Source organism: Amblyomma mixtum, chromosome 4 (genome assembly GCF_055824585.1).
Source record: "Amblyomma mixtum isolate Tamu chromosome 4, ASM5582458v1, whole genome shotgun sequence".
NCBI classification, from domain to species: domain Eukaryota; kingdom Metazoa; phylum Arthropoda; class Arachnida; order Ixodida; family Ixodidae; genus Amblyomma; species Amblyomma mixtum.
The window spans coordinates 32166625-32192736 of record NC_143015.1 but is presented as its reverse complement, the minus strand read 5'-3'; the positions used below and the strand labels follow the sequence as shown (position 1 = coordinate 32192736).

Genomic DNA, 26112 nt, shown 5'->3' with positions numbered 1-26112 from the left:
ATCTCGATTGTTCGCAGCCATGAAAGGCTGCATCTAGGTTTTTCCAGATTACCGTAGATGATCTTGACCTGTTATCTGGAAGTTTCCTTGCCGGGTTTAAATTGAGCGATGCCGCGAGCGGTGGACATTCGTAGTTCGACGATTGACGAGCACGCTTGTTGCTTACGCCGCCACCGAGTGAGTCAGTTCTTTTGCGGGCGCAAGTCAGCCCAAATAAAGAGCTTCGTTTGCAAGTATTTCTGGTGTCTTCCTGACCGCTGGACTGCCGTCACTGCAACGTGACAATATAGTATATATATCCTTTCTGTACATAACCATGTAGAATGAAAAATCTCTGCCTCTCCCGTAACCGAGAGTAGAGTAAGCATGAAATGTTTACGGGCATAACACGAAGCGTACGCGGACACGACGAGACGCAGGCCTGACAAGAATGTATACGCAGCGCGTTCGAAACTGTCTAAAGTGCGTAGAGGCGAAAGCGTTTTCCGGACCACTCTGCCTGTGACACTGGCGACATTACCACTAGATTACGTCACACATAATTGATTACGAAGCAATGACGAATCACTAATTAGCGGCTAATTACTGATTAGAGACTAAATACTAATTAACTGCTATTATAGCAGCAACGTATCTCCTACGTGGCCCTTTTTTCGGTGTTTAATGAAGCCCTGCGGAATTTGAAAAAAAACCAAGTGACTGTGCTCATACGCTACCATATTCCAGCGCTCCCAACCGCGTTTTGAACGAACGAAACGTGCCCGCTGACCGTGTCCTAGTGAGCACCTTGAAATACGAGACTCCCCTGCTTTATCTTCCTTTTTTTGATTTGCCTCTGCGATGGTGAAATAGAAGCTCCATCTGAATTGGCTGTCGAAAGCCTGCTTAACACTTATAGCACATAAGAGAAGTTTATTTGGACTCTCGATCAAAAAGGGACATCCGTCCCTCTACAAAAACAAATATACATTGCGGCAACTGATGTCGCCCTATACACACACACTCACAGGGAACGTAAGTGTCCAAAAACAAAAAGTGTCCAAGAAAGTTCTAGTGGGTCCATACGCGGGGGAAGCGCGCCGGGTTGAAAACCGCGCTCAAAAACCCGCGTACAAAGACCCGCGCACAAACAACGCGCACGAACAACGCGCACGAACAACGCGCACGAACAACGCGCACGAACAACGCGCACGAACAACGCGCACGAACAACGCGCACGAACAACGCGCACGAACAACGCGCACGAACAACGCGCACGAACAACGCGCACGAACAACGCGCACGAACAACGCGCACGAACAACGCGCACCACACACGCGCACCACACACGCGCACCACACACGCGCACCACACACGCGCACCACACACGCGCACCACACACGCGCACCACACACGCGCACCACACACGCGCACCACACACGCGCACCACACACGCGCACCACACACGCGCGCCGTCCCTCCACATCCGTCCCTCTAGAAAAACAAAGATACATTGCGGCAACTGATGTTGCCCTATGCACACACACGACGATAGCAGATCACGGCGCGCGCTTTCCGCGTTCAGGTAGAATGTGCTGACGCACTTTCAAGCCAATGTTGAGAGCGGCGTCAGCCGCCCACTTCGAGACGGTGAGCACGCACGCTTTGCTCACTCAGGAAGCGCTTGGAAGCGATACAATACGGTAGCGCAAGAGGGCAACACATGGTTTTTTTTTCGTATTTCGAGGGCTTTCTTTAAATGGTAGAGAAAAGGGCCGCGTAGAAAATATCTTGCTACAAAGAAGTGGATCGGTTGTTTCATAACCATTTCTGCAACACAACGAAACGCAAATGACTCTCAAGTGAACATTAAGCTTTTTGCATAATTAATCTCTGGTCATTAACTAAGTAAGCGGAAATTAAAAAGTTAATCTGAGCAACGCCACATGACGGGAAACAATATGCATCTGGTTTCAACCAGCTCTAGTGCGCCACTTTTTTTAAATCCCTGGTTCAAGTTACGTGAAACACCCTGTATACGGGAAGCAAAAGTGTGATCCCACGGGGTTGTTTTGAATTACCCGCACGAGGTCATGTGGTTGTGACGTCATAAACCAGTTTGTTCCAAATTTTTGGCAACGCCGTAGATCAACGCCGGCATCGGTTTTTCTGCGACACGTGGCCTTTAACGCTAGCTCGTTAAAACTCTGCGCATGGCTAAAATTGTCTGTTTACAATTTCACAGCGCTGACACACTAAGCAGAGTAAGCAGCAAGCAGCTGGCACGCGATGTAAGTGTACGTGATAGTACGACTATCATGCATTCCGTGCCACCTGCAGCAACCGCTCGGTACCTCGTATGCAGTTCGGTTGCTTTTAACTGTGTTCGCCGCATGCGGGAAGCTGCAGAGGAAAAGCGACCAACCCTCAGAGCTACATTCATCTGGCTGTTCCAGTAAGGTAATCCACAGCGATGAACTGGCCAGCAGTATGGCTCGCTTCGCTTCTGGTCGCATTTTACACCGTTCGCTACGGTACCACAGGTAGGCCTCAACGTACCTTTAATGGCTTTTGTTGCGACGTGCATTGTTGTCCTGCATTTTAGGTCCGCCAATGACAGTAGTAAACGGCTCAACTACGCAAATTGTGTGGAGGTTAGAAAATGCGATGATGTCTGAAATGAAATGTTCGTCCTCTTTTGTATCTATGTTCGCATCTGTGGATAAGAAAATCAGCAGCCTGTTATTATCTAGCAACACAGACAATAAGATGAAGCCTGCTGATGTACGGCTCCGCCAGCTAATAATAAAATAGCTATTATGCGGTATTTTTCGTCATATACGTAAGACATCTCCATGATGATCAGAGTCAAAGTATGTCGCTACCGAAAACCGACATATCAACCCCCACACCTGGGATGGTTTGAGTCCGGGTATGCACCCGATAAGGAAACGTTAATGCTAATGCAACGAAAGTCGACTAGAGAGGGACAGCACTCGCGTGGATGATGTAGGGGGCGCAACGGGCGTCGTATACTTTCGGAGCAATAGCGCAAACAGGACAAGGGACAAAAGAACGAGTAGACACACAGAGCGCTAACTTCCAACAACTTTATTAGAATCCAAAGCACAAGAATTTATACATGACTTGTACCGTATCATCTCAAAGCATGCGCAAAATCACTGTGAGCGTAGCTAATCTACTTCTTTTTTTGAAAGTCTGACAGAAGGAGTGCTTACACAGGCACTTCCTAACCTGCCTATCATTTCTGCTTCGATAATTTCACGAGTGCGCTTGTCATTACTTTTTCCAACTAAAAAACATTTGTCAAGTAGCGGTTTGCACTCTACACATGCGTTGCAATGTTTCACGAGTTCTCCATCGTTTTCATTCTTATTACTTACATTGCGATTATGCTCACGGAGGCGGTCATTCAGGCAGCGACCGGCTTGACCGACATACTGTCGTCCACATGAGAGCGGTAACTGGTACACCACGCCTACCTTGCATTCTAGAAACGGTGTTTGGTGTTGTTTTGTGCATTCTTTGGCCAAAGGACGAACAACTTTGTTTACCTTGCATAGGCTTGTGAGAGATGGTATGCAAGTATGGGATAACTGCCATTTTTTTCTTCTGTCTTTCTGAGGGCACATGCGCACAAGGATGCAGCTCAGTGTTCAATTTCCTGAGTAAACTTTCCGCTACTGAAATCTGAAGATGACCAGCATAGCCAGCGTGCGATAGCCTACTGCACTGTTGTTGCAAACTTGCATACATCAAATGCGGACAGGATTTTCGGAGGGCATATTCAAGGCACAGATTCGCTATCGCTCTTTTTAACCTTTTTAGAGTGGGCAGATTTGAAGGGCGGGAGAGGCTTGGTATTGCGAGGTTCATAAGCCCAGCAGGTATGATCTGTGTGAAATATGATGCTAATGTCAAGAAATCTAAGCTTGTCATTAGAAGGCAGTTCGAAAGTTAGAAAAGCGGTTTAAAACTTTGTCTGAGCACAGTTAGTATGTTAAAAGCCTTCGATTCAAAGGAATCATGGTCACTGTCAATAAAAATCAGGAAATCGTCAACGTATCTAAAAACTTTGGTAATATTTTTTAGTTGGAAAAAGTAATGACAAGCGCACTCGTGAAATTATCGAAGCAGAAAAGATAGGCAGGTTAGGAAGTGCCTGTGTAAGCCCTCCTTCTGTCAGACTTTCAAAAAAAGAAGTAGATTACCTACGGTCACAGTGATTTTGCGCATGCTTTGAGATGATACGGTACAAATCATGTATAAATTCTTGTGCTTTGGTTTCTAATAAAGTTGTTGGAAGTTAGCGCTGTGTGTGTCTACTCGTTCTTTTGTCCCTTGTCCTGTTTGCGCTATTGCTCCGAAGTATGAACCAACAAGCCCGAATTTCAACGTCGTATCCTTTACTCCTGGCGAAAGACAAAACTTACTGGGTTTTCATTTCTCTTGAACTGCGGTATGATCTGCTGATCAGATTTTTAGTGGCAATATTTTGTCCATTGAATAATCAAGCAAAGAACGCATCAAGCGCACAGGTATTTTTCTAGAGACAAGTTACCCACGTTCATCGCTGCCGTCTGCGCTTTGGGCGTCATGTATTCTTCCACGAACGAATGGACTGTCTCACTGAAGAACTCACTGTACACAGCAAAGCCACTGTTATCTTCTTTTCACTGTTAAAGTTGCCAATGGAGGCTCGGCACGAAACTCCCGTAATAAATTAGAGGCAATCTTATCGACAACCTCCTGAAATGTACGCGTGAAGGTATTCTCCACGTATTCGGTTCCCTAATTGAGTTCAAGGATGCAGAATCCATGAAACTAGACTGTTCAAGCCAGCAGACTTAGAGCTATAGCTGCAAAGTCTGGCCAATTCGCGACAAAACACGCCTCAGAATTGAAAGAAGCTTTGCTGTAACTTTTGAAAACTGTAAATAATCTTCCATAGGCGTCAAATTTCCTCTTTATGAGGGTCGGAAACAGACATTACACTTTCCCACGTATCAGTGAACGTAGAATTACGCTCGTAAAATGGCTTGCTCTCCCCTGCCCCTTTGTATAGACCGCATCTGCTAGGTGTACACTGTCCACACATGTATGTTTCAAAGCGGCTCTTTGTCGGGTATCGTGAGGCGGCACATCAACGTCATGCAAGGTGCGCCGCAAAAGGGATTATAAAATCGCCAGCAAATAAAGCTTGGGCGCGCCATCTCCGCCATAACTGAAAGTAGCGGCCTCGCGAATTAAACGAAAGAGCGATTAAAAATCGACAATATGAACACGTCAGGGGTCATTTCTGAATCGGTGAGACAGGTGGCGAGACACCTAGCTTTTAGCGTTCTGTAGAGAAGCGATGAGATGTTGTAATATCTAGAAAACATAGGAAAAAAAATTGTGAGACATGGCCTGAGAACTATGGCCATTGCTCGCGCTTATACAGATAAACAATAGACTTTATGGCAGAGACTGCGGAGCGATGAAATAAAGTGAAAAAAAAAAAACCTGCATGATGGCCGTTATGGCAGGGACTGCGGAGTGATTAAACAAATTGGAGAAAAACCAGCATGAGTGATTTCGCACTGGCTACAACGTTTCTGGTTGAAACAAATCGTTGGATGATTCTTAACTGCGGAACATATTCTTTGTCAGCACGAACGAGGGAGCTAGCGGAAGTGGTAGCTTAACCATGGTCGTAGAGCAGGCAAGGCGCGCAGAGGATTGTTAGTGCCGTTTGCTCTTTAGGATCTTTAAAACCCAATCCCCTCTAAAGTGCTACTACGCTGCAAGGTACGTAAAATAAATGAAATCGTGCTGCAAATTGGGCGCCATAAGCTTCTACTGGCGATTTTCAAGAAATCAACGCTACGCTGCGGCACCGCCGCGAACAATTATAAGAATGTTCGGCAGTGCGTCGAAGCTTATGTTTCTTCTATTGCGAGTGCTTTGTTTGCGCATTCACACATCGCTCTCATAGTTTTCTTTTAAATATGGACAGTTTTAGCGACATAGACGCCCCAATCTGAGTTCGCGCTTGGTGGTGCTGCTGGTGCGGACTGGTGGTGCTGCGCAGCAAGCTCTTTCGAATGTTATCCCCGGTGCGTCATGGCGAAAAGAAATTTCAGCAGTACTGGTGCTTGCCTTTTTGTATGTAATCGAGACAGAACAGCTAAGATGTATCATTCTATTTCTTAACCACCGCTAGCAGCCCGAAGAGAAAACAGTTTTGAGTGCATAAACTGCGGATTGGAAAGCCAGTCACAGCGCCAGTGTTCTTGTGTTCTAGTCATTTTCAGGGAGATGACTTCCATTTTCTAGGCAAGGATTCGGTGCCATTATAGCTTTCTTTGGTTTTAACTGACCCAATACGGTGATAATAGCAGCCGGTCTTTATAATTACTGCCACGAATCAGCCGTAATGCACCCAAAATAGTACCTCGTGGTACCCAAGCTGCAACCATGACATTGGCATTATATTTTTCCTCTCTGCGATTTATTTATTTAAGCATACGTCAGGCTCTTTTCGGGCCCATGAAGGAGTATTTACACTAGAAATAAATGTGATCAAACAGAATGAAAACAAGAATACAAAAATGCAGGGATGTTTTCTGATCCAAAATCAAAAAGAAAAGGAGGGAAACAGAAAAGTCAATTTTTTCAATATACTGTATCTGTGCGTTATACACACTCGTGTTTCACTGCTGAAAAATGAAACCTCAAAGTCAAGAGACCGAAGCGGCGAGAGACGAACGAATTTAAGAAAGTATGAGACAGCGGGGAAGAAAAATTAAAGCGACGAGTCAAGTCGAACAAACTCGCCTGGAAGGGGGGTTGGTTTACTCACCAGACCTGACCGGCAAACTGTATTAGGCCTGGGAATTCGATTACCAGCAAGTGAAAGCAGGAACAGGAGCCTGCGTATACTACCTGCGCCGTCGGGCCTCCGATAGCGCACTTCGGCTCGTTCGCGTTGAGTTCACGACGCAATGTACAGGCTTGAGCCGCCTTGTGTGGGAGTGCTCGAATGGTCCTCTGCAGAGCAAGCGAAACAATATTTTACAGCATGTATTCGGTTTCAATGCTGGTGCTAGCGCTGAAGAGAAGCTGGAGAGAAATGTAAGCAAAGAACGCGCACACTGCTCTTAACACAGGACTGGCGCGCTTTGGTTTGTCCGGCAGCGCGCGGCTCCAGCGCTCAAAACAAGTCTAATCACCAGTGTACACACAAGGACCTTGCTTGCTCGACTGAAGTGATGGCCACACCTAAGTTCTACTGAGATTCTCAGATCTTAATTGAAATCAAAGCACACGATGGTCGAAAGCGAAAGCAGAGCAAGCCGTTTTTGCTTTCTGCGTCAAGCAATGAGTTATGAAAGCCTTGCTTACCTGTAATAATGGAACAGTAAACCAGACGCTTGTTTGTATTTTAATGACTTTTCCGGCGTATAGCAGCTGTGCCCTGGCAGTGCTGACATTGCTAAAGACGTCCTGAAGGTGGGCAACGATCTGTGAGGTTCCCGTTGCTCGCGGATCTTTGCATACAGAGGTTGACGACCTCGAGCTTGACATCGGTTCTGTGCTTTACGCGAGTAATACCAAGGGTTTAATTAAAGCCAGGCACTCACCTTCAATGAAAAAGCGTGACTAAAGCGTGGGAGAACACTATTTACAGCTGCCATGTTGGCTCGAAAGCGGCAACGCCTATGGCTCGCGAAAATCGCCAATAAATAGCCAAGCATCTCTTATATGATCGATCGTGACCTGTAGCGCAATATGTTCGTGCTCATGTACTTCCATAATTGTATAAAAGAATCAGAGATGAAAGACTGCTTGGAGCTAGGAATAGAGTGACGACAGCCTTCGTCATCAAGAATAGAATGAACTGCATGAACACGCATAAGAAGCGGACAGAGAGACAGTTGGAGGAAATGTTTGCAATGATGTAATCTTTAGTATTAGAAGAAGTCCTTGGCTAATCAGAGTACCAGGGAACGTATCTGAAATCATAGGTGACCAAGAAGCAAAGGTGTTATCAGTATTCATGACTTTTCTTCTTCAAAATTAGTGCCAAAATTGAAGCACTGGCGGTGTATAAATAGATGTTAACTATGGGAAAGCAGCTTGCGTAAAAGAACTAGTTATAAGAACTTTTAAAGCTGATACAAAGATTACAGCGGGTATAATTAAGTTGAGGCTCAATCTTCGGATAGTAAAAAAACCGCTCAATATTAGAGCCACAGTCGCTATTTGATTATGCCGTCGGGATGAAAAATTAAAAATCAACTGCCATAAACAACAGCGGAGGCGTATACATATATCTGTCTGTCCGTGTGTTTATATATGCGGTAGTTAAAATGTATGATAATGAGAAGCAATTGGTCGAATTGAGTGTGGCAGGGAAGCCCGAACCCGAGTGCGCGCCGCGCATTCGGAGTATACAGGGTATTCCAGCTAACTTAGTCCAAGATTTAAAAAAAACCTAAGCGTTCTTCAGAACGGACATCACGTGGATGTTGTTAGGGTTTATCTAAAGTTACAGAACCATTTTTTTCGCTCGTCCTATTTGAATAATTAGTCGAGATAAATAAATGAACATTTTAAATATAGCTTTAAACGTTCAGGTGTCAATAGGAAAGTGGTGGAGCTCCAAAAATATTGCCCAACCCAGGCACTTCCAACGAGATAGACTTAGCGTGCCTGTTTTTATTCGGGAGAAACGAAATGCCACGTAGTTTAAAAAATACCACGTCACAGCGCGCTCCGTGCGCCCGGATGCGCCGCGATTACAGCGCTCTCATCCGCGCTTTGTAAAAAACATCACTCGCTTCGCGCCTTTCGTGCTGCCCATGACAGGGCTTCGCATTGTGCTTGGTTCCAAGATTAGCGCCACTAAACACCACACACAGCACACAACACAAACAGTCTTCGCGAGCCCGGCTCCCTAAAAATCGCTAGTGCATTGCAGCTTAACTTAAGACTGACGGAATCGGCCTTACTCTACCGCGTAAGGAAACCTGTGAGGTGAGTTTTTTTATTAAGGAGTAAGCGGATGAAAAGGAAAGAATTTTTGTAAGCCACATTTTTAGTTTTGTGAAGCAAAAGCTGTGAAGTGGTCTGAAAAATGATCCTGTAACATGTATTTTTAAAGTTTTTAAAGAATTGCGAGTAATAAAAATCTGGAGGGGACACAAGCTGCACTTTAAAATTATGATGATATCCTTAATGGGTCCCTTCAGCGCCCATGGGTCCTCTTCGCTTATTGCTTATCAGACATAGTAATTATCTATTATCTATTCACATTCGTCGATCCCTGGGAGTCCTCATACCACTCCCGGCGACGTGGTGCAGCGGGTAAGCGATGCTCCACTGCCGCGGCAGGTGGCAGTTTCAAACAGAGCCACCGATGGGGCTTTTATCAAATAGCAATTTTACAAAAAAGAGCCCGTCGTATAATAACACATAGTAAACGCACAGACAGATCCGCTCCGCTCTTTCGTGACCTAGACATTACACCTTTCTTTCCTAAGCGGGATTTCAAACTAGCTTGTGTGGTTATACATGTACTAAACCATAACATCCCACTGTCGTCATCTGTTTTCGTATATCCATCTGGTCCAACTAGAAGTTTTTCAATTGTCGTTTTAACCTTCAAGTTGTGAATAATGTGTACGGTAAAAGAACTATTGTCTATGCCAGTGCTAAAACTTGGAACCAACGGCCAGCTAACTTGAAAACAGGTCAATTTCAATCGCCGAAATAAAGAAGTTTTTTCGGAGCCAGCAATATTCGATTCCACTATAAATCAGTGTTTGTCTTCAAATCAAATCGTCTTTATTTTCTCTCTCAAGGAGAAAAGGGGGTGACGGGTAAAAGCCGCATAACTGCGGCTTGACAAAGCCCGGCTCCCGCTATGTACAGTTCGGCAGTATTGCTCGTGCACATACAGAATTCAATTTCACACTTCATCTCAGACCTAAAATTTTGCACCCTACAGAACAAAAACACTCCAAATGAAAGTACATGCAGTTTTAAATACGTTCGAAACACACATTCTAGAACACATCAGGTTTTAAACATAAAAATTCCAAACACACTCAGATTAAAAACACGTTCAGTTTAATAATTTTCAATTTTTTTAAATTCTGCAAAAGACGTTACCTTTAGTGGTAGCAGAAATTAAGACATTTTACAGCAAAAAAAGCACCAATAAAAAATAAAAGGCACCAAGAAAAACACAAAACGCAATCATACAAGGGAATCATGTGATGTTGGCTGCAAGGAAATGTGCATGTAGCGCTCGTAATGACATTTTTTCCGGGAAGGTATCGATGAGCGCAAGGCTATTTAGAAGAATAGCAGCACGATACGAAATGGACTGGCGACCGTACTCTGTACGACAGTGAGGCACCACCCATGCGTCATTATGACGTGTATTGTAAATGTAATTGCGGGGGCGAAGGTTTAACAAATTCAGGATGCTGTGATTGCACGCCGATACGGATGAGCTATATGTACAAGCTAGACGGTAAGGATAAATGCATTCCGTGGGAAGAAGCTTATAGCGCAAGAAGTAATCGGAAGTGTGTGCATGACAAGGGACATTAGCAATAGCACGCAAGGCACGTTTCTGGCAGATTTTAAGTTTCTGTATGTTTTCTTTCGTTGTAGTTGACCAGACTAAATGGCAGTAGTTAAGTGTCGACAAGTGCGTTATAAATTAAGCGTTTAACTGCTGTTGGCAAGAAGTTGCGGTGTCTGTTTAGTATCCCGCAAACCTTATTAAGTTTGTTGCAAAGCCCATCAACATGCTTGTTCCAAGTTAGAGTTTCCGATAATGTTACGCCAAGAGTCTTAATTTCATTAACAATGCATTGGATGCATTCATTCTTTTACTTTTTGTTTTGTTTTTGTCCTCCTAACTAATGTATAATTTCTTGAGTATTTCGCTTTTATTAGTATATAGCTGTCGCATAACTGCTGTGTAATACTGAGTTGTCTCGCTATAATATTTTTTGCACTTGCTGCATGGGCCCAAGTCTAGCCGAGAAGGCTAAGGGCCCAGATGATTCACATGTATTTTTTAATAACTGTTTGAATAAAAGTGATTTTGATTTGATTTCATTTGATCAACCAGTCATGTAACTACCACCTGTCTTGGGGGGCAGTTTTCTAACAGCCCTGTGGGCAGATGGGCTCCTTCCACTGTGCAAAGGCAGGTTGTGATGAACTTCAATAAAACTTCCGTTGAGCCTAGTTGGTACATGATGTTGTGAAGGTGTAGGTTGCGCAACCACGGGAATAACCACGAAGAAAAGACACAGAGACACACAGAAGCGAACTAACAACTGTTTACTTCTTCTTGGGAACGCATACTTATACACCTGACCACGCATGCTCAAACGTAATCTAGTCAAACGCAACAATAGTCATGCCAAGGGTTGTTAACGCAGACGCGAACGCAAAAAATTGATTTCAGGCAGGTACAGAGCCACTGACTGTGGGCTCCAATGTGCTCCAGCGAAATCAGAGCTTTTGCATGTCAGAGCGAACCCAAAGGATAGGACAGCAATTCACATCTCTCTGTCAGGAGGTCCTATTAGAGAGGTGGAGGAGCTCCGTATTCTGGGCCTTTTCATTCACCACAGACTCAGACCGGACTCCACCATTCTGAAACTCAAGAGAGTAGGCGAACAGGTAGGGCGCATGATCCGCCGCGTTTCCAACAAGCGGGGCGGTCTGCGGGGCAGGGACGCGCTTCGGCTGGTCTATGCCTTCGTGACTAGCCGGATCCTCTACGCCGTGCCATATCTCCGCCCTACTAAGCAAGACGAGGCGCGAATAGACGCCGTCATCCGCAAGGCAACTAAGCGAGCCCTGGATCTCCCGGTGGCTACCTCTAATGCCAAACTCAAGGCATTGGGGGTGCTAAACTCCTACCAGGAGCTGCGGGAGGCCCACCTCGTGAACCAATACACTCGGCTCATGCAGACGGCCCCTGGGCGCCGCCTGCTAAACCGCTTACACATCCAACACGACTGCACTCCAGAGGAGGCGGAGCGTATCCCAGTACTGTGGCGCCATATGCTCTGGGTCTCCCCGCTCCCCCGTAACATGGACACCGACATGCACGTAAACAGGCGACAAGCGCGGGCTCGGGCTCTTGAGAGACAACACGGCTCCCGACCTGGTTTATATTATGTAGACGTAGCAGGCCCATCGCCCACGGGATTTTACACGGCCGCTGTCGTTCACCATGAAATGCACGTTGATGGACTCTCTTTTCGAGCCCCGAATTCAATGCGAGCCGAGGAAGTAGCGATAGCGCTTGCTGCCGCCCAGGCCAATTCGAGAATCATCATTACGGACTCCTGAAAAGCATGTGATCATTACTTGGCAGGGGAGATCTCCCCCTTAGCAGCTTGTATTCTAAGACGGACTGCCACTGATCCAACACCCAAAAGAATCATTTGGGCTCCTGGCCACCAGGGCTTACGAGGTAATGAGGCCGCTGACGCGACTGCCCGAGCGCTTACTCACCGGGCTCCTCATCCCAGCTCTTCTGGCTCGGAGACTAACCAGCCGCTGCTGCGATTCAAGGAAATTATAACACATTATAGCAACATCCACCGCCTTTTCCCGGCCCCTGCAAAGGGGCTGAGTAAGACGGAGGAGCGAATTTTAAGGCGCCTGCAGACAGGTACTCTACTCTGTCCTGCAATCTTAAAGCATTACGACCCTAACACGGATGGGCGATGCCCACACTGTGGGGAGACCTGTGATATCTTCCACATGGTGTGGGCATGTACTCAAAATCCCCACCTCCCCCCTTCCCCTACCCCTTCCAGAGAGGCATGGGAGACTGGCCTTCTCAACTGCTCCTCGCTTGAGTCCCAAAGGGCTCTGGTGAAACGGGCTAGAGACGGGGCATTGTCATGCGGTGTTCCGGACTAGGGACGCCGACCATGTAGCGGGGCCACTCTGTGGCTCCCAAACTCTATTTCAGTAATTAAAAGTTTTCACCACCACCACGGACCTAATGATGATGATGATGATGTCCTCGGGCTGAATGGCACATACCCACGGCGGGGGATTGGCCAGGGTGCATATCACAGATACAGTCTACTTCGTTTTCCTTTATGTGGAAAGCTTCCAAAGCCAGTCGCGCGTGTTCATTTTTGCTTTTTGCTAGTATCGCGGTCTCGTCAAGTCGCGGTGCGCCATTGCGGCAAGAACTAAGATGGGACACAAGGTGTGCCCCTTTGTCTGTGCGGTTCTTAACTTTATTCGCATGCTCCCTGAGTCGCTCGTTTATGCACCGCCCTGTATGCCCGATGTAGGTCTTACCACATGAAAGAGGGAAGGAATATACCACCCCGGTGGCGCAAGGGATGTATAAGTTAAGGGAGTTAAGGGATGTATTTGGTAGTGCGCTTGTGTGTGTCTGTCTTTTTTTCGTGGTTCGTCCCGTGGTTGCGCAACCTACACCTCCACAACAGGTTGTGATGAGTCCACAAGGTCATGCCACCTGGGTGGCAGCTGACAACTCCGACGACGGATTTTCTGCAGGATAAGAATCCTAAAGCTATTGGGTTAAAAAACGGAATGATTTCAAAATCTGTCACATTTTGCCCACTCTCCCCTAACTGCTCACTTTGATTACGTCCCAATCTGTCGTAATAGAAAAGTGTTTAATCGCTAGCCCCGGTAGCTTGTAAAAGACGCGCTTTAAAATATTTCGAGAACTGTAAGGTTTTTCACATTACGGAAACAAGTGATAACCTAAGCAATACAGGCTTCACTTTTGCATGAAGAGAGTAATGGTTTTACACTGCTGCATTTAATCTAAGAGCTTGAGATGAAAGGCCCGTGGTTTTCTGGGAGCAGTGGTTCCTCTTATTTGGCCGGTCAATGAGACCGCTTTTAAAGCACGATGACATTAAGCACTCGGCTGCACACAAAGGGAGTTGTGTGCGCACTGATTGGCGTTCCCCACTTGTTGGAATAGTTCAAGGTTGTGTCAAAGGAACGCAATAAAACTTGTATCAAAAATTGAACGGCGAACGCAAATAGTAATGCAGAAATGACGTGCTAGCTGGCATGCGAATATTACATGCATTTGAATGCCATTACGCAAAGGAAGAAATCACCCCGTAATGAGCTCAAGAATCCAAGGCTATGCAAGAAATGTATGCTTCTGCAATCTGCTGAACATTAAAGATTGGCGCGGGCAAACGTGCTTTCAGCACTAAAATATGAGTAATTTCTCGCAAGCTTGTTTAAGCCGATTAATAAGTTCTGGACTAAGAATTCTGTTTCATTGTTTCCGCCTTACGCAGTGTCGGCGGCGAGTGACCCGAGCATGGAGGCAAATGCTACTTCTGAGGGAGATTGCAGAGTAGCCACCATACTTGACGTAATCGGCATTAAAGAGGTATGATGCAGTCGCCGAGCGACTGTTTTGCAGTAGTTTTTTTTTTCCGAGGAGAAGATGAAGATGTCTTTGCATTACACGCGTATATAAAGAAGCATTAAATTCTTGTAGGATATTTTGAGGTGATCTCTAGTCCTATGACAGGAGCAATCAAAGCGGCCCAATCTCCGTTGCCCTTGAGCTGGTTACACTATCGAGAAAAGTATTCTTCCTCTGACTGCAAGCAATGAGATCAATCAGGGTGTATGAGAGTCATACTTGAAAATACAGGTACTGTCTTTGTGAAAAGTAACCAGGCTGCATGGTTTGCTTCTAGCTCGTACAGTGGAGCCCTTACAGCTTCCCTGAAGCTTAAATGGTCGTTAAAGGCAAGGACTAGGGGTCTTCGTACCTTCCAACACGTTTTGATCTTTAGTAAAGCCACAAGGGCTCCACTATGGAAGCTAGAAGCAAACCATGCAGCCTAGTGCCAGAGCCAGGTCAGGACTAAAGGGGGTTATGCAGACGCGGACACAGGGAGACAAACAAGAAGGGCGCTACAGTACTTAGCACCTGTCCTGTTTGTCTCCCTGTGTCTGTGTCTGTTTTGCGCTATGGGGCAGGTGAATCGCCCAAGCTTCTATTCTCACCAAAGGGTGGCTAGGGCCTCGTGACCAAGTTGTGCTTAGGCAGGAGCTCCCGTAAGCGCGCAGAAGTGTGCATGATTAAAATGGGGGCGCAAACAAAACTTAGAAGCAGAAAGAAGACAACAGGAAGGACGAGTGCTTTTTTCGCAACTGTATTATTTGGTGGTTTGGTTTACAGAAAATTATGGATGGGAGCATTGTCGTGGTGCAACTGCCAGGTATCGGCGATATCTTTGGCTCTCGGACGGCCCTTTTTGTCAATCTCTCGAGCGCATCCACGTACTTTTGATGCCATACATGGCAATTTTTAGAATATTCAGAGTCTCTGCTATCGTCTGCACACTCATTCGACGGTAGGTGTTCAAAAGATCACGAATACAAGACACACTTTCGTCACTTTTTGTCGTTGATGGCCGTCGAGAGCGGGATTCATCATCGATGTCTTCCCGGCCCACTTTAAACGACTTCAACCACATTGAAACTTAAGAATTTCGCAACGAAGACTTCCTGTTGGCTTGTTTAAGCACTTGGTAGGTGTCCGCAAGACTGTTATCTAGTCTAGCTCATAATTTGATAACCCGTACTGTTGCCTTACTGTTGCCTTACTGTTGCCTTACGCGTGCGGATGCCATCGCACGTTGTGACACACGCGCTATCAGCAGGTGCACAGAAACAGCGATCGTGACGTTCCCAGAGCTTGGAGCAGACTGCGCTAGGCAGTCCCAACCAATCCGAGCGCAGTAGGACCGATAGCATGGCCCTAAAAAAAGTAATTCTATTACTTCCCGGACACACCCGACAGGACCCAAAGCAGTTTGACAGTACCAAGCTAATTCAATCTCTAAGACACGTAAGAGTTACTTACCACTTGCAGCAAACAAAGCGGAAGTGATTTTAAAAAGATGCCAATTAATTGAAATCAAATCAACTTCCAAGTCTATGCGTTTAATAACATTGGCATCTCACTTGCTTTTCTTGCCTTCTGCAGTGCCTTCAAGGCAAAGAGAATATGTGTGGCATCAGCAAAGTAAGTAAAATAATCGAATCTTGCTCATCGCTAGCGCAAAGAAAAAGACATCTCATATTCTGTTTCTGTTCCTTTACAACATGCCGTGGCGGCGGTAATTCGATGGAGGGGAATTCTAAAGCGTCCGTGAGTTGTGTGTTGTCAGTGAAAGATAATGAATCCCCAGGCGGACTCAATTAACCTGTGTTCCTCCACTCAGACCTCCTGCATAGCCCGTGCGTCGCTTCGAGACGTTATCGCCCGTAGTTTACGATTTATTTATTTTCCAGTTTGTAAACATAGCACTCTATAGCTGTAAGAAATTATAAAGGTATATTATATAGTGTACTGTATAACTATTATATACCTAGAATATATGCAAACTATAAATGTGCCGTGCTGTGCAATCTAGTAACGAAACAATTCCCCGCTGTTGTCTTTGCGGTTGAAAGAAGTCTCAATAACATGTACAGGGGACGGGGTAACGGTTACTCCATTGCTGGGCTACCGGACGCTTATCGTTGTCATGTTACCAGTTTAATTGACGTTTGAGAATATGCACCCTCACAATGGATGTAGAAAAACGTTATCTACTAATAAAACAGAATATTTTAAAGACCAGAGAATATTGGCGCGTGCTCATGGGAGCGCGCCAACGATGAAGACGAAGTGTGCGTGTGTCGGTGGACGAAGACAAAGTGTGTGTGTGTGTGGTTCGGACAGCCATCTTGTGAGTTCTCTGCTGTGAGCTGAACTTCCCAGAAACTGTGGTGTGTGCCGGTCCTGTCCTCATTACATTTTTGGTGGAGGTGCTGGGTACTTTCCAACATCTACGTGCCCCGAAGGCTGTCTATGAACACGGATTTGACTCCGGTTCATCGCAGTGCGAGCCGCCGACTCCAAGGTCAGTCACCAGAGTTCGGCCCGTTATTCCCTAAGACCAGGGCTCCAGCCGCGACGCGCAGGACTGACGCGGCACCTATGGCTAACAACGGAGACGCGGCAGCTATGGCTGACAACGGAAACTCAGCTGCTCATTTCCTGGTCCTCCAGCCGCGAACGCCGCCGACATTCCATAGCGAAGTGTTTGAGGACGCGGAGGACTGGCTTGACCAGTTCGAGCGCGTTGCCAGGTACAACGGCTGGGATGCGGAGCGGAAGCTGCACAATGTTTACTTCGCCCATAACGACTCGGCGCGGACGTGGTACGAGAACCACGAGACAACGTTTCCTTCTTGGGAACGGTTCCGTAGCCAGTTGCTGGCGACCTACGTCAACACCGACCGTCGGGAACGAGCTGAGTCGGCACTGCAGTCAAGGAACCAGCGACCTAATGAGAGCGTCGCAATGTATTATGAGGACATGACACGACTGTTCAGAAGGGCGGATGCAAACATGGCCGAGGACAAGAAAGTGCGCCACCTGATGCGCGGCATAAAAGAAGAACTGTTCGCTGGGCTTGTGCGAAACCCACCTAACACCACTTCGGAGTTTCTATCGGAGGCCACTACCGTCGAAAAGACCCTGCAACAACGCGCCCGCTACTACAATCGGGCCGTGAACACCGTATCTACTGCCGACTTTGCGCCAGCCGCCAGCGACTCTGCTGACACCCTGCGGGAGCTGGTTCGATCTATCGTCAAAGAAGAGCTGCACAAAATGCACCTCTCTGCCCAGTCGCAGCCGCAGTGTCCGTCGTTAGCACAAATTATCCGAGAGGAAGTGCAGCAGGCGGTCCCTGAACCTGTTGCCCCTGCTGTCCTTACACCGACGCCCCCGCGCCAGACGTACGCGTCGGTACTCCGGCAGAACTGCGACCTCACCCCTTGGAGCGTAAGCCCACCTGCTTTCCAGCCGCGGTCCCCGCCTGTCCCTGTGTTGGCCGAAGCGAGGCTGCGGAAGACGGACGTGTGGCGGGCACCTGACCAGCGGGCCCTTTGTTACCACTGTGGTGAGGCTGGCCATATCTTGCGGAGGTGCCCTTATCGCCGAGCTGGAATTCGTGGATTTCATCCGCGAGTCCCCTCTCCGCTCAATGGCGAACGGCCCCGCGAAATTGAGGAGCACCTGTCAACGCGCCGGGATCACACTGATTTCCCTCGCCCTGACTACCGCCCACCAACCTCTACCCGCTATCGTTCGCCGAGTCCCCGTCCTTCGACAAGCCGTTTCAGCCGCTCACCGAGTCCTCGCCGGGGAAACTAGACCCAGCGGCCTGCGGAGGAAAGGCCGCTGACGAGCGAACAGCCGAACATCCTCCATCGCGTTCCCGACCAGACGACGACTATCAAACGAGGACACGTGACGATCACAAAGGATGTGCAGCTTCGGACTTACCGGTCGATATCGACGATTTAGCAGTTACGGCATTGGTTGATACTGGAGCGGACTATTTGGTCATGAGCAACGAGCTAGCAAAGGAACTGAGGAAAGTTTTAACCGCGTGGACTGGGCCTCAGATTCGCACAGCTGGTGGGCACCTTATCACCCCTGTTGGCCGGTGTACGGGGAGAGTTACAATCGACGGATTTGTTTACGTTTGTGACTTTGTTGTTCTACCTCACTGTTCGCGCGATTTCATTCTCGGCCTGGACTTTTTACAGGCTAACGGCGCCGTTATCAATTTAAAAGAGCCGCGCGTGACGTTTTCGCCGACGCAAGCAATTGAACGAGCCGACCCAGACGACTCCAGGATGCCCGCCCTGCGTATTGCTGCTGATGGCGTGACGGTGCCTCCGCGGTGCAGCATGATGTTCCCCGTGCACAGTGACTCGCCCGGTGATCGAGACGTTATGGCAGAGAAACGGCAGCCTTCTACTAGATAAAGGAATCTGCGCTGCAAGAGAAGCCCTCTTGCAGCGCAGATTAAGGGGTCGCAGAGCGATCCCTTAAGCGAACAAGCCGTTCGCTTAAGGGATCGCTCTGCGACACTCTTGATCACCAACTTCGGAACCGAGTTCCAGCCCATTGCGAAAGGAACGGCCGTCGCATACGTTACCGACTTCGTTGAGCACGCATAAATATGTGCTCTGGAGTTACCGTCACCGGACGGACGCGATGCAGCAGCCGTTCTGTCTACCGTGGACATTAATCCCGGCTTGTCGGTGGGTCAGAAGCAGCGCTTGTTAGAGCTCCTTCGCGATTTCGCAGAGTGCTTCGCCACGACATCAAAGGTAGGGCGCACCCCGGTAGCCAAACACCGCATCATCGTCAACGAGGAGACTAGCCCCATATCCCAACACCAGTACAGAGTGTCGCCGATGGAACGGGAGGCTATACGATCCCAAGTGCAAGAAATGCTTGCAGACGACGTAGTCCAGCCGTCCACGAGCCCCTGGGCTTCGCCTGTGGTATTGGTGAAGAAAAAAGATAACACCTTGCGATTCTGCGTCGATTATCGGAAGTTGAATCCTGTCACGAAACGTGACGTTTACCCCCTTCCACGCATCGACGACGCCTTGGATCGACTGCGTGACGCTAAATATTTTTCTTCACTCGACCTTAAGAATGGCTACTGGCAGATCGAAGTGGACGAAAGGGACAGAGAGAAGACAGCGTTCGTGACACCTGACGGCCTTTATGAATTCAAAGTGCTACCCTTTGGACTCTGTTCTGCGCGAGCAACCTTCCAACGCATGATGGACACCGTTCTTTCTGGGCTGAAATGGCAGACATGCCTAATGTACCTTGATGATGTCGTCATTTTTGCTCCTAGCTTCGAGGAACATCTCAACCGGCTGCGAATGGTGTTACAGGCGCTCCGTTCGGCACAGTTGACGATAAAGCCACAAAAGTGTCACTTTGGTTTCGAAGAACTCAGTTTTCTTGGTCACGTGATAAGCGCTGACGAAGTCCGTCCTGACCCGGAGAAGACTGCCGCTGTGGCACAGTTCCCGCGCCCAACCGACAAAAAGTCCGTTCGTAGGTTTCTGGGCCTCTGTGCCTACTACAGACGTTTCGTTGAAAACTTTTCCAGAATTGCCGAGCCCCTTACAATGCTTACTAGAGACAATGTATCTTTTGTGTGGCACGATGATCAGGAAGCTGCCTTCAACGAGCTACGCAGCCGCCTACAAACTGTCCCAATACTCGCCCATTTTGATGAACGAGCTTCCACTGAAATTCATACTGACGCCAGCAATGTTGGCCTCGGCGCTATTCTCGTTCAGTGGCAGGACGGCAACGAGAAAGTCATAGCGTACGCCAGCCGCTCTCTCTCGAAAGCAGAGGCAAACTACTCTAACACAGAGAAGGAATGCCTTGCGGTAGTGTGGGCGATTAGCAAGTTCTGACCATATCTCTATGGTCGCCCGTTTCGAGCTGTAAGTGACCATCATTCGTTATGCTGGCTAGCCAAACTCAAAGACCCTTCGGGACTGCTTGCGAGATGGAGCCTTCGGCTCCAGGAATACGACATCACCGTAGTGTACAAGTCCGGCCGTAAGCACAATGACGTCGATTGTTTGTCCCGTGCACCTGCCGACGTTGCTCCGGCCGAAACGGAGGACGACTTCCCGTTTTTTGCTCTCGTCACGTCGTCCGATATGGCCCGGCGTCAACGGGCTGACTCAGAGTTGCGTCCGCTCATCGAGCATCTGGAGGGCCTTAACGTCGCTGTTCCGCGGCTTTTCGTTCGAGGTTTGGGTTCCTACAGTCTCCGAGATGGCGTCCTTTACAAGAGGAACTGCGCGCATAACACTGAAACCTTTCTTCTGGTTGTACCATCCGAACTCCGTCCAGAAATCTTGCACACCTGCCACGACGAGCCATCGGCTGGTCATTTGAGTGTTACGCGGATGTTTGCCCGCATTCGTGCGAAGTATTACTGGCCAAAGTTGCTCTCATCAGTCCAGCAATATGTAAGGACCTGCCGTGACTGCCAGCGACGAAAGACACCACCAGTTAAACCCGCAGGACTTCTCCAGCCCATCCCACCGCCTACAACACCTTTCCAACAAGTGGGCATGGACTTGCTGGGCCTATTTCCATTGTCTTCCTCTGGGAACAAATGGATTGTTGTGGTGATGGACTACTTAACGCGGTACGCCGAGACACAGGCGCTCCCCCACGCTAGTGCTGCAGAAGTGGCTCAGTTTTTTATGACATCCATCGTCTTGCGTCACGGTGCGCCATCAGTCGTCATCACAGACCGTGGAACCGCCTTTACGGCGGCATTAATGCAATCTCTCTTCGAACTTACCCACACCAGTCACCGGAAGACAACAGCCTATCATCCCCAAATAAACGGCTTGACTGAACGCCTCAACCGGACGCTTGCAGATATGCTTGCTATGTATGTCGACGTTGAGCATCGCACGTGGGACGAAGTTCTTCCTTATGCAACCTTCGCCTACAATACGGCAGAACAGGAGACTACCCGTCTTACACCTTTCCAGCTGGTCTACGGACGGTGTGTCACTACCATGCTGGATGCTATGCTACCCGCTGCTCACAACGACGGAGACATCGGCCCCCTACGCTGACGTTGACACATTCGTCAAGCGGGCTGAAGAAGCCCGCCAACTCGCAAGGTGCCGGATTCGACATCAGCAACAACTCGACGCTGGTCGCTACTACCTCCGACACCGATACGTTCGGTACGAGCCCGGCGATTCTGTGTGAGTATGGACACCTGTGCGCCGCCGCGGACTCTCCGAAAAGCTCCTCCGACGCTACTTCGGTCCGTACGAGGTGGTTCGTCGTGTAAGTGATGTCACATACGAAGTTGCTCCGCGGGACACAACCTCCTTACCACTTGTGACGGAACAGCGCAAAACAACGGGACAAGAGACAAGCGCTGACTTACAACTGGTTTTTATTTCGAAGAAACACTGCTTCTTATACCTTCTTCCCCCTCAAAAAAACACAACAAATGCGTCACAACAATATCGTTCAAGCGTCCAAAAAAAAAAACACATGAGATAAATAATCACAGAGATTTATAATCACATTTTTAACATTTCAAATTCTTTCTTAGTCAAAGCAACAGACGGCGTGCTGACACAATCGTCGCGCAGACTCGCTATCGAAGCTGCCTCGATTATTTCCCTGACTAACTGGTCTTTGTGATTAGCCAAAGCTTTGCATTTCTGGAAAACAGGTGCACAACTTGTTGAAGGGCAATCTCTGCAATGAATTCCCAGGTTCCGGCAAGCTTGCTCGAAATTAGTTTTGTGTTCTAGTAGCCTTTCGTTCATGCACCTACCAGTCTGCCCTATGTATTGTTTACCACATGCCACTGGCAACGAATAAACAAGGCCTTCGGTGCACTCCACAAAGGGTGTTCGATGCTTTATCGTGCATCCCTGCTTCTTTTTGGTCGGGTCGGAATTGACTCGTCTGCACAGACTTTTGAGTTTGTTAGGAGCAGTCATCACTACATTCACGCCAGCTCTTCGACCTATGCTCTTCAGGCGATGAGAAACGTTGTGAATATACGGTATTGCTACTACCGGCCTCCTTTCGTTTTGTTTCTTTGCCTCATCTTGCTGCTCAGGCCTAGCCTGCATCAGGTGCTTTTTCATCTGCTTGGCAACAGAAACCAAAAGGTGCGAGGGGTAACCCGAGTTGCCAAGCCGTTCAGCCTGGCGAAGAAAGCTCACTTCCATTTTGTGAGCACATGATTTCCTCAAGGCATTTGTGAGGGACAAGTTCACAATAGCCCTCTTGGTCAACTTAGAGTGAGCTGATTGGAAGGGCATTGGCGCTTTCTCCCCTCTGGGCTCATAGGCCCAGCAGGCATGCCCTTTAGCGAACTCAAGTCTCAGGTCTAAAAACCTTAGTGACCCTTGAGCAGGAAGCTCGTGCGTGACAATAAGTGGCTGCAAAGCCTGTGCAAAGCGACCCACCTCCTCCATTACTGTTTCTAACGTATTCGCGCGTTGGCCATCACAAAGAACCAGGTAGTCATCAACGTACCTAAATACCTTTTTTACGCTTGTACCAGCGAGGGTTTCGTTCAGGAACCTGTCTTTTCGCGCCAAGTACAAATCACTGAGTAGAGGCGCTATGCACGAGCCAATGCAAACACCGCGTTTCTGGAGATACACTTTTTCTTCCCAGACGACGTAAGTCGACCTGAGGTACACTGATAATAGTTCCAGGAACCCTCTAATAGACATTCCACAGGCGTTTTGGAATGCAACAGCACCATGCGTATCTATGCATTCTTCTACAGACACCATTAGCTCGTCATGCGGTATGGAATAGTACAGATCTTTTACATCAACTGAGCATGCGGCGAAGTCACTGCTAGAATTGTCATTTAAAAATCTGGCTATATCGTCCGAAGATTTCACCTGAAATGGGTCGTCAATTGTTAGTAGTTTTAATTTTGCTTGCAAGAAGACACCAAGAATCTTTTGCCAAGTCCCACCCTCAGAAATTATTGCCCTCAAGGGCCAGTCTGGTTTGTGAGTTTTTACAGTGAAAAACGCGTCCAAGTTAGACTTCTTGCAAGTTTTTATGCCTCGAAGGAGGCAGTCAAGTTTAAGTTCTTTGCAGAGCTTCATAGCAGTTAACTTTGCTTTCCTAACAGCTGATATCTTGTGCTCGTCAAAAACAGAGCTGATGGTTTCTAACGCCTTATCTTTGTACAGGTCCTTGGAAATCACAGCAAAGCCCCCCTCTTTGTCAGAGGTCAGTAACGCAAGGGAATTGTCTTTCAAGTACCTTACAGTACGTCCCACTGGCAGATTCCTCTCGCAGAGATGGTAGCGACCAACGACGTCGACTCCGTCTGAAATACACCTTGCACTTTCCAATTCAGGGCTCACCTTGGCAACACGTCGCACCATGGCAAGAAGCTCCGGTGTTGTCTTCTTAGGTTGGATGGCAAACTTCGGTCCAAGGCTAAGCACCTCACGGACCGGTTGCGGCAAAACATCGACACCAAGCATGTGGATCTTGTTTTTATGGCTCTGTTCGGTCATGCCTCTTCTCCTTTCATTGTAGTCAGCGCGCAGCCTTGACAAAATGGAGCGCCACATGAACTCGCTCGTCCGGTCTATAACGCGGGACCAATCCCGCCATTGGCGCCAGTCAGTGAATAGACGCAGGCGAAGGCAATCCCGGTAGAGTTGGGCTTGATGGTTCCACTCTGATTTAAGAATCTTCAGGCATCTTCGGCCATGGCTCTCAGAAGGAGCATGCCCTCCAAAGAGAGCCATCACATCTGGTGGTAAAAACTTTTTCCGGATGCAAAACGACATGGTCCGTGCTCGGCACACGGCGTTGACGATGAGGGAAATGAGGGTTTGGAAGTCGAGAGTGAAACACTGAAAAGAGCCCGAGGTACTAGAAATGAAATTAGCCAGGACAGCAGCTTGGGCATGTTGGTTATTCATTTGTGACGGAACAGCGCAAAACAACGGGACAAGAGACAAGCGCTGACTTACAACTGGTTTTTATTTCGAAGAAACACTGCTTCTTATACCTTCTTCCCCCTCAAAAAAACACAACAAATGCGTCACAACAATATCGTTCAAGCGTCCAAAAAAAAAACACATGAGATAAATAATCACAGAGATTTATAATCACATTTTTAACATTTCAAATTCTTTCTTAGTCAAAGCAACAGACGGCGTGCTGACACAATCGTCGCGCAGACTCGCTATCGAAGCTGCCTCGATTATTTCCCTGACTAACTGGTCTTTGTGATTAGCCAAAGCTTTGCATTTCTGGAAAACAGGTGCACAACTTGTTGAAGGGCAATCTCTGCAATGAATTCCCAGGTTCCGGCAAGCTTGCTCGAAATTAGTTTTGTGTTCTAGTAGCCTTTCGTTCATGCACCTACCAGTCTGCCCTATGTATTGTTTACCACATGCCACTGGCAACGAATAAACAAGGCCTTCGGTGCACTCCACAAAGGGTGTTCGATGCTTTATCGTGCATCCCTGCTTCTTTTTGGTCGGGTCGGAATTGACTCGTCTGCACAGACTTTTGAGTTTGTTAGGAGCAGTCATCACTACATTCACGCCAGCTCTTCGACCTATGCTCTTCAGGCGATGAGAAACGTTGTGAATATACGGTATTGCTACTACCGGCCTCCTTTCAGCTCACTCTAAGTTGACCAAGAGGGCTATTGTGAACTTGTCCCTCACAAATGCCTTGAGGAAATCATGTGCTCACAAAATGGAAGTGAGCTTTCTTCGCCAGGCTGAACGGCTTGGCAACTCGGGTTACCCCTCGCACCTTTTGGTTTCTGTTGCCAAGCAGATGAAAAAGCACCTGATGCAGGCTAGGCCTGAGCAGCAAGATGAGGCAAAGAAACAAAACGAAAGGAGGCCGGTAGTAGCAATACCGTATATTCACAACGTTTCTCATCGCCTGAAGAGCATAGGTCGAAGAGCTGGCGTGAATGTAGTGATGACTGCTCCTAACAAACTCAAAAGTCTGTGCAGACGAGTCAATTCCGACCCGACCAAAAAGAAGCAGGGATGCACGATAAAGCATCGAACACCCTTTGTGGAGTGCACCGAAGGCCTTGTTTATTCGTTGCCAGTGGCATGTGGTAAACAATACATAGGGCAGACTGGTAGGTGCATGAACGAAAGGCTACTAGAACACAAAACTAATTTCGAGCAAGCTTGCCGGAACCTGGGAATTCATTGCAGAGATTGCCCTTCAACAAGTTGTGCACCTGTTTTCCAGAAATGCAAAGCTTTGGCTAATCACAAAGACCAGTTAGTCAGGGAAATAATCGAGGCAGCTTCGATAGCGAGTCTGCGCGACGATTGTGTCAGCACGCCGTCTGTTGCTTTGACTAAGAAAGAATTTGAAATGTTAAAAATGTGATTATAAATCTCTGTGATTATTTATCTCATGTGTTTTTTTTTTTGGACGCTTGAACGATATTGTTGTGACGCATTTGTTGTGTTTTTTTGAGGGGGAAGAAGGTATAAGAAGCAGTGTTTCTTCGAAATAAAAACCAGTTGTAAGTCAGCGCTTGTCTCTTGTCCCGTTGTTTTGCGCTGTTCCGTCACAAATGAATAACCAACATGCCCAAGCTGCTGTCCTGGCTAATTTCATTTCTAGTACCTCGGGCTCTT

At 47.7% G+C, this 26112-nt stretch overlaps 1 protein-coding gene across 1 annotated transcript in view; it reads left to right on the top strand.

Moving 5' to 3' along the window:
• Nucleotides 1-2323: 2323 nt before the first annotated feature.
• LOC149346079 (uncharacterized) overlaps nt 2324-26112 on the top strand; it is a 46459-nt gene continuing 22670 nt past the window's right edge. The window contains exons 1-3 of the mRNA XM_089541247.1: nt 2324-2522; nt 14337-14431; nt 16046-16084. Of these exons, the coding sequence (XP_089397373.1) occupies nt 2453-2522; nt 14337-14431; nt 16046-16084 (204 nt within the window). The 5' untranslated portion in view covers nt 2324-2452. The remainder of the gene's footprint in view (nt 2523-14336; nt 14432-16045; nt 16085-26112) is intronic.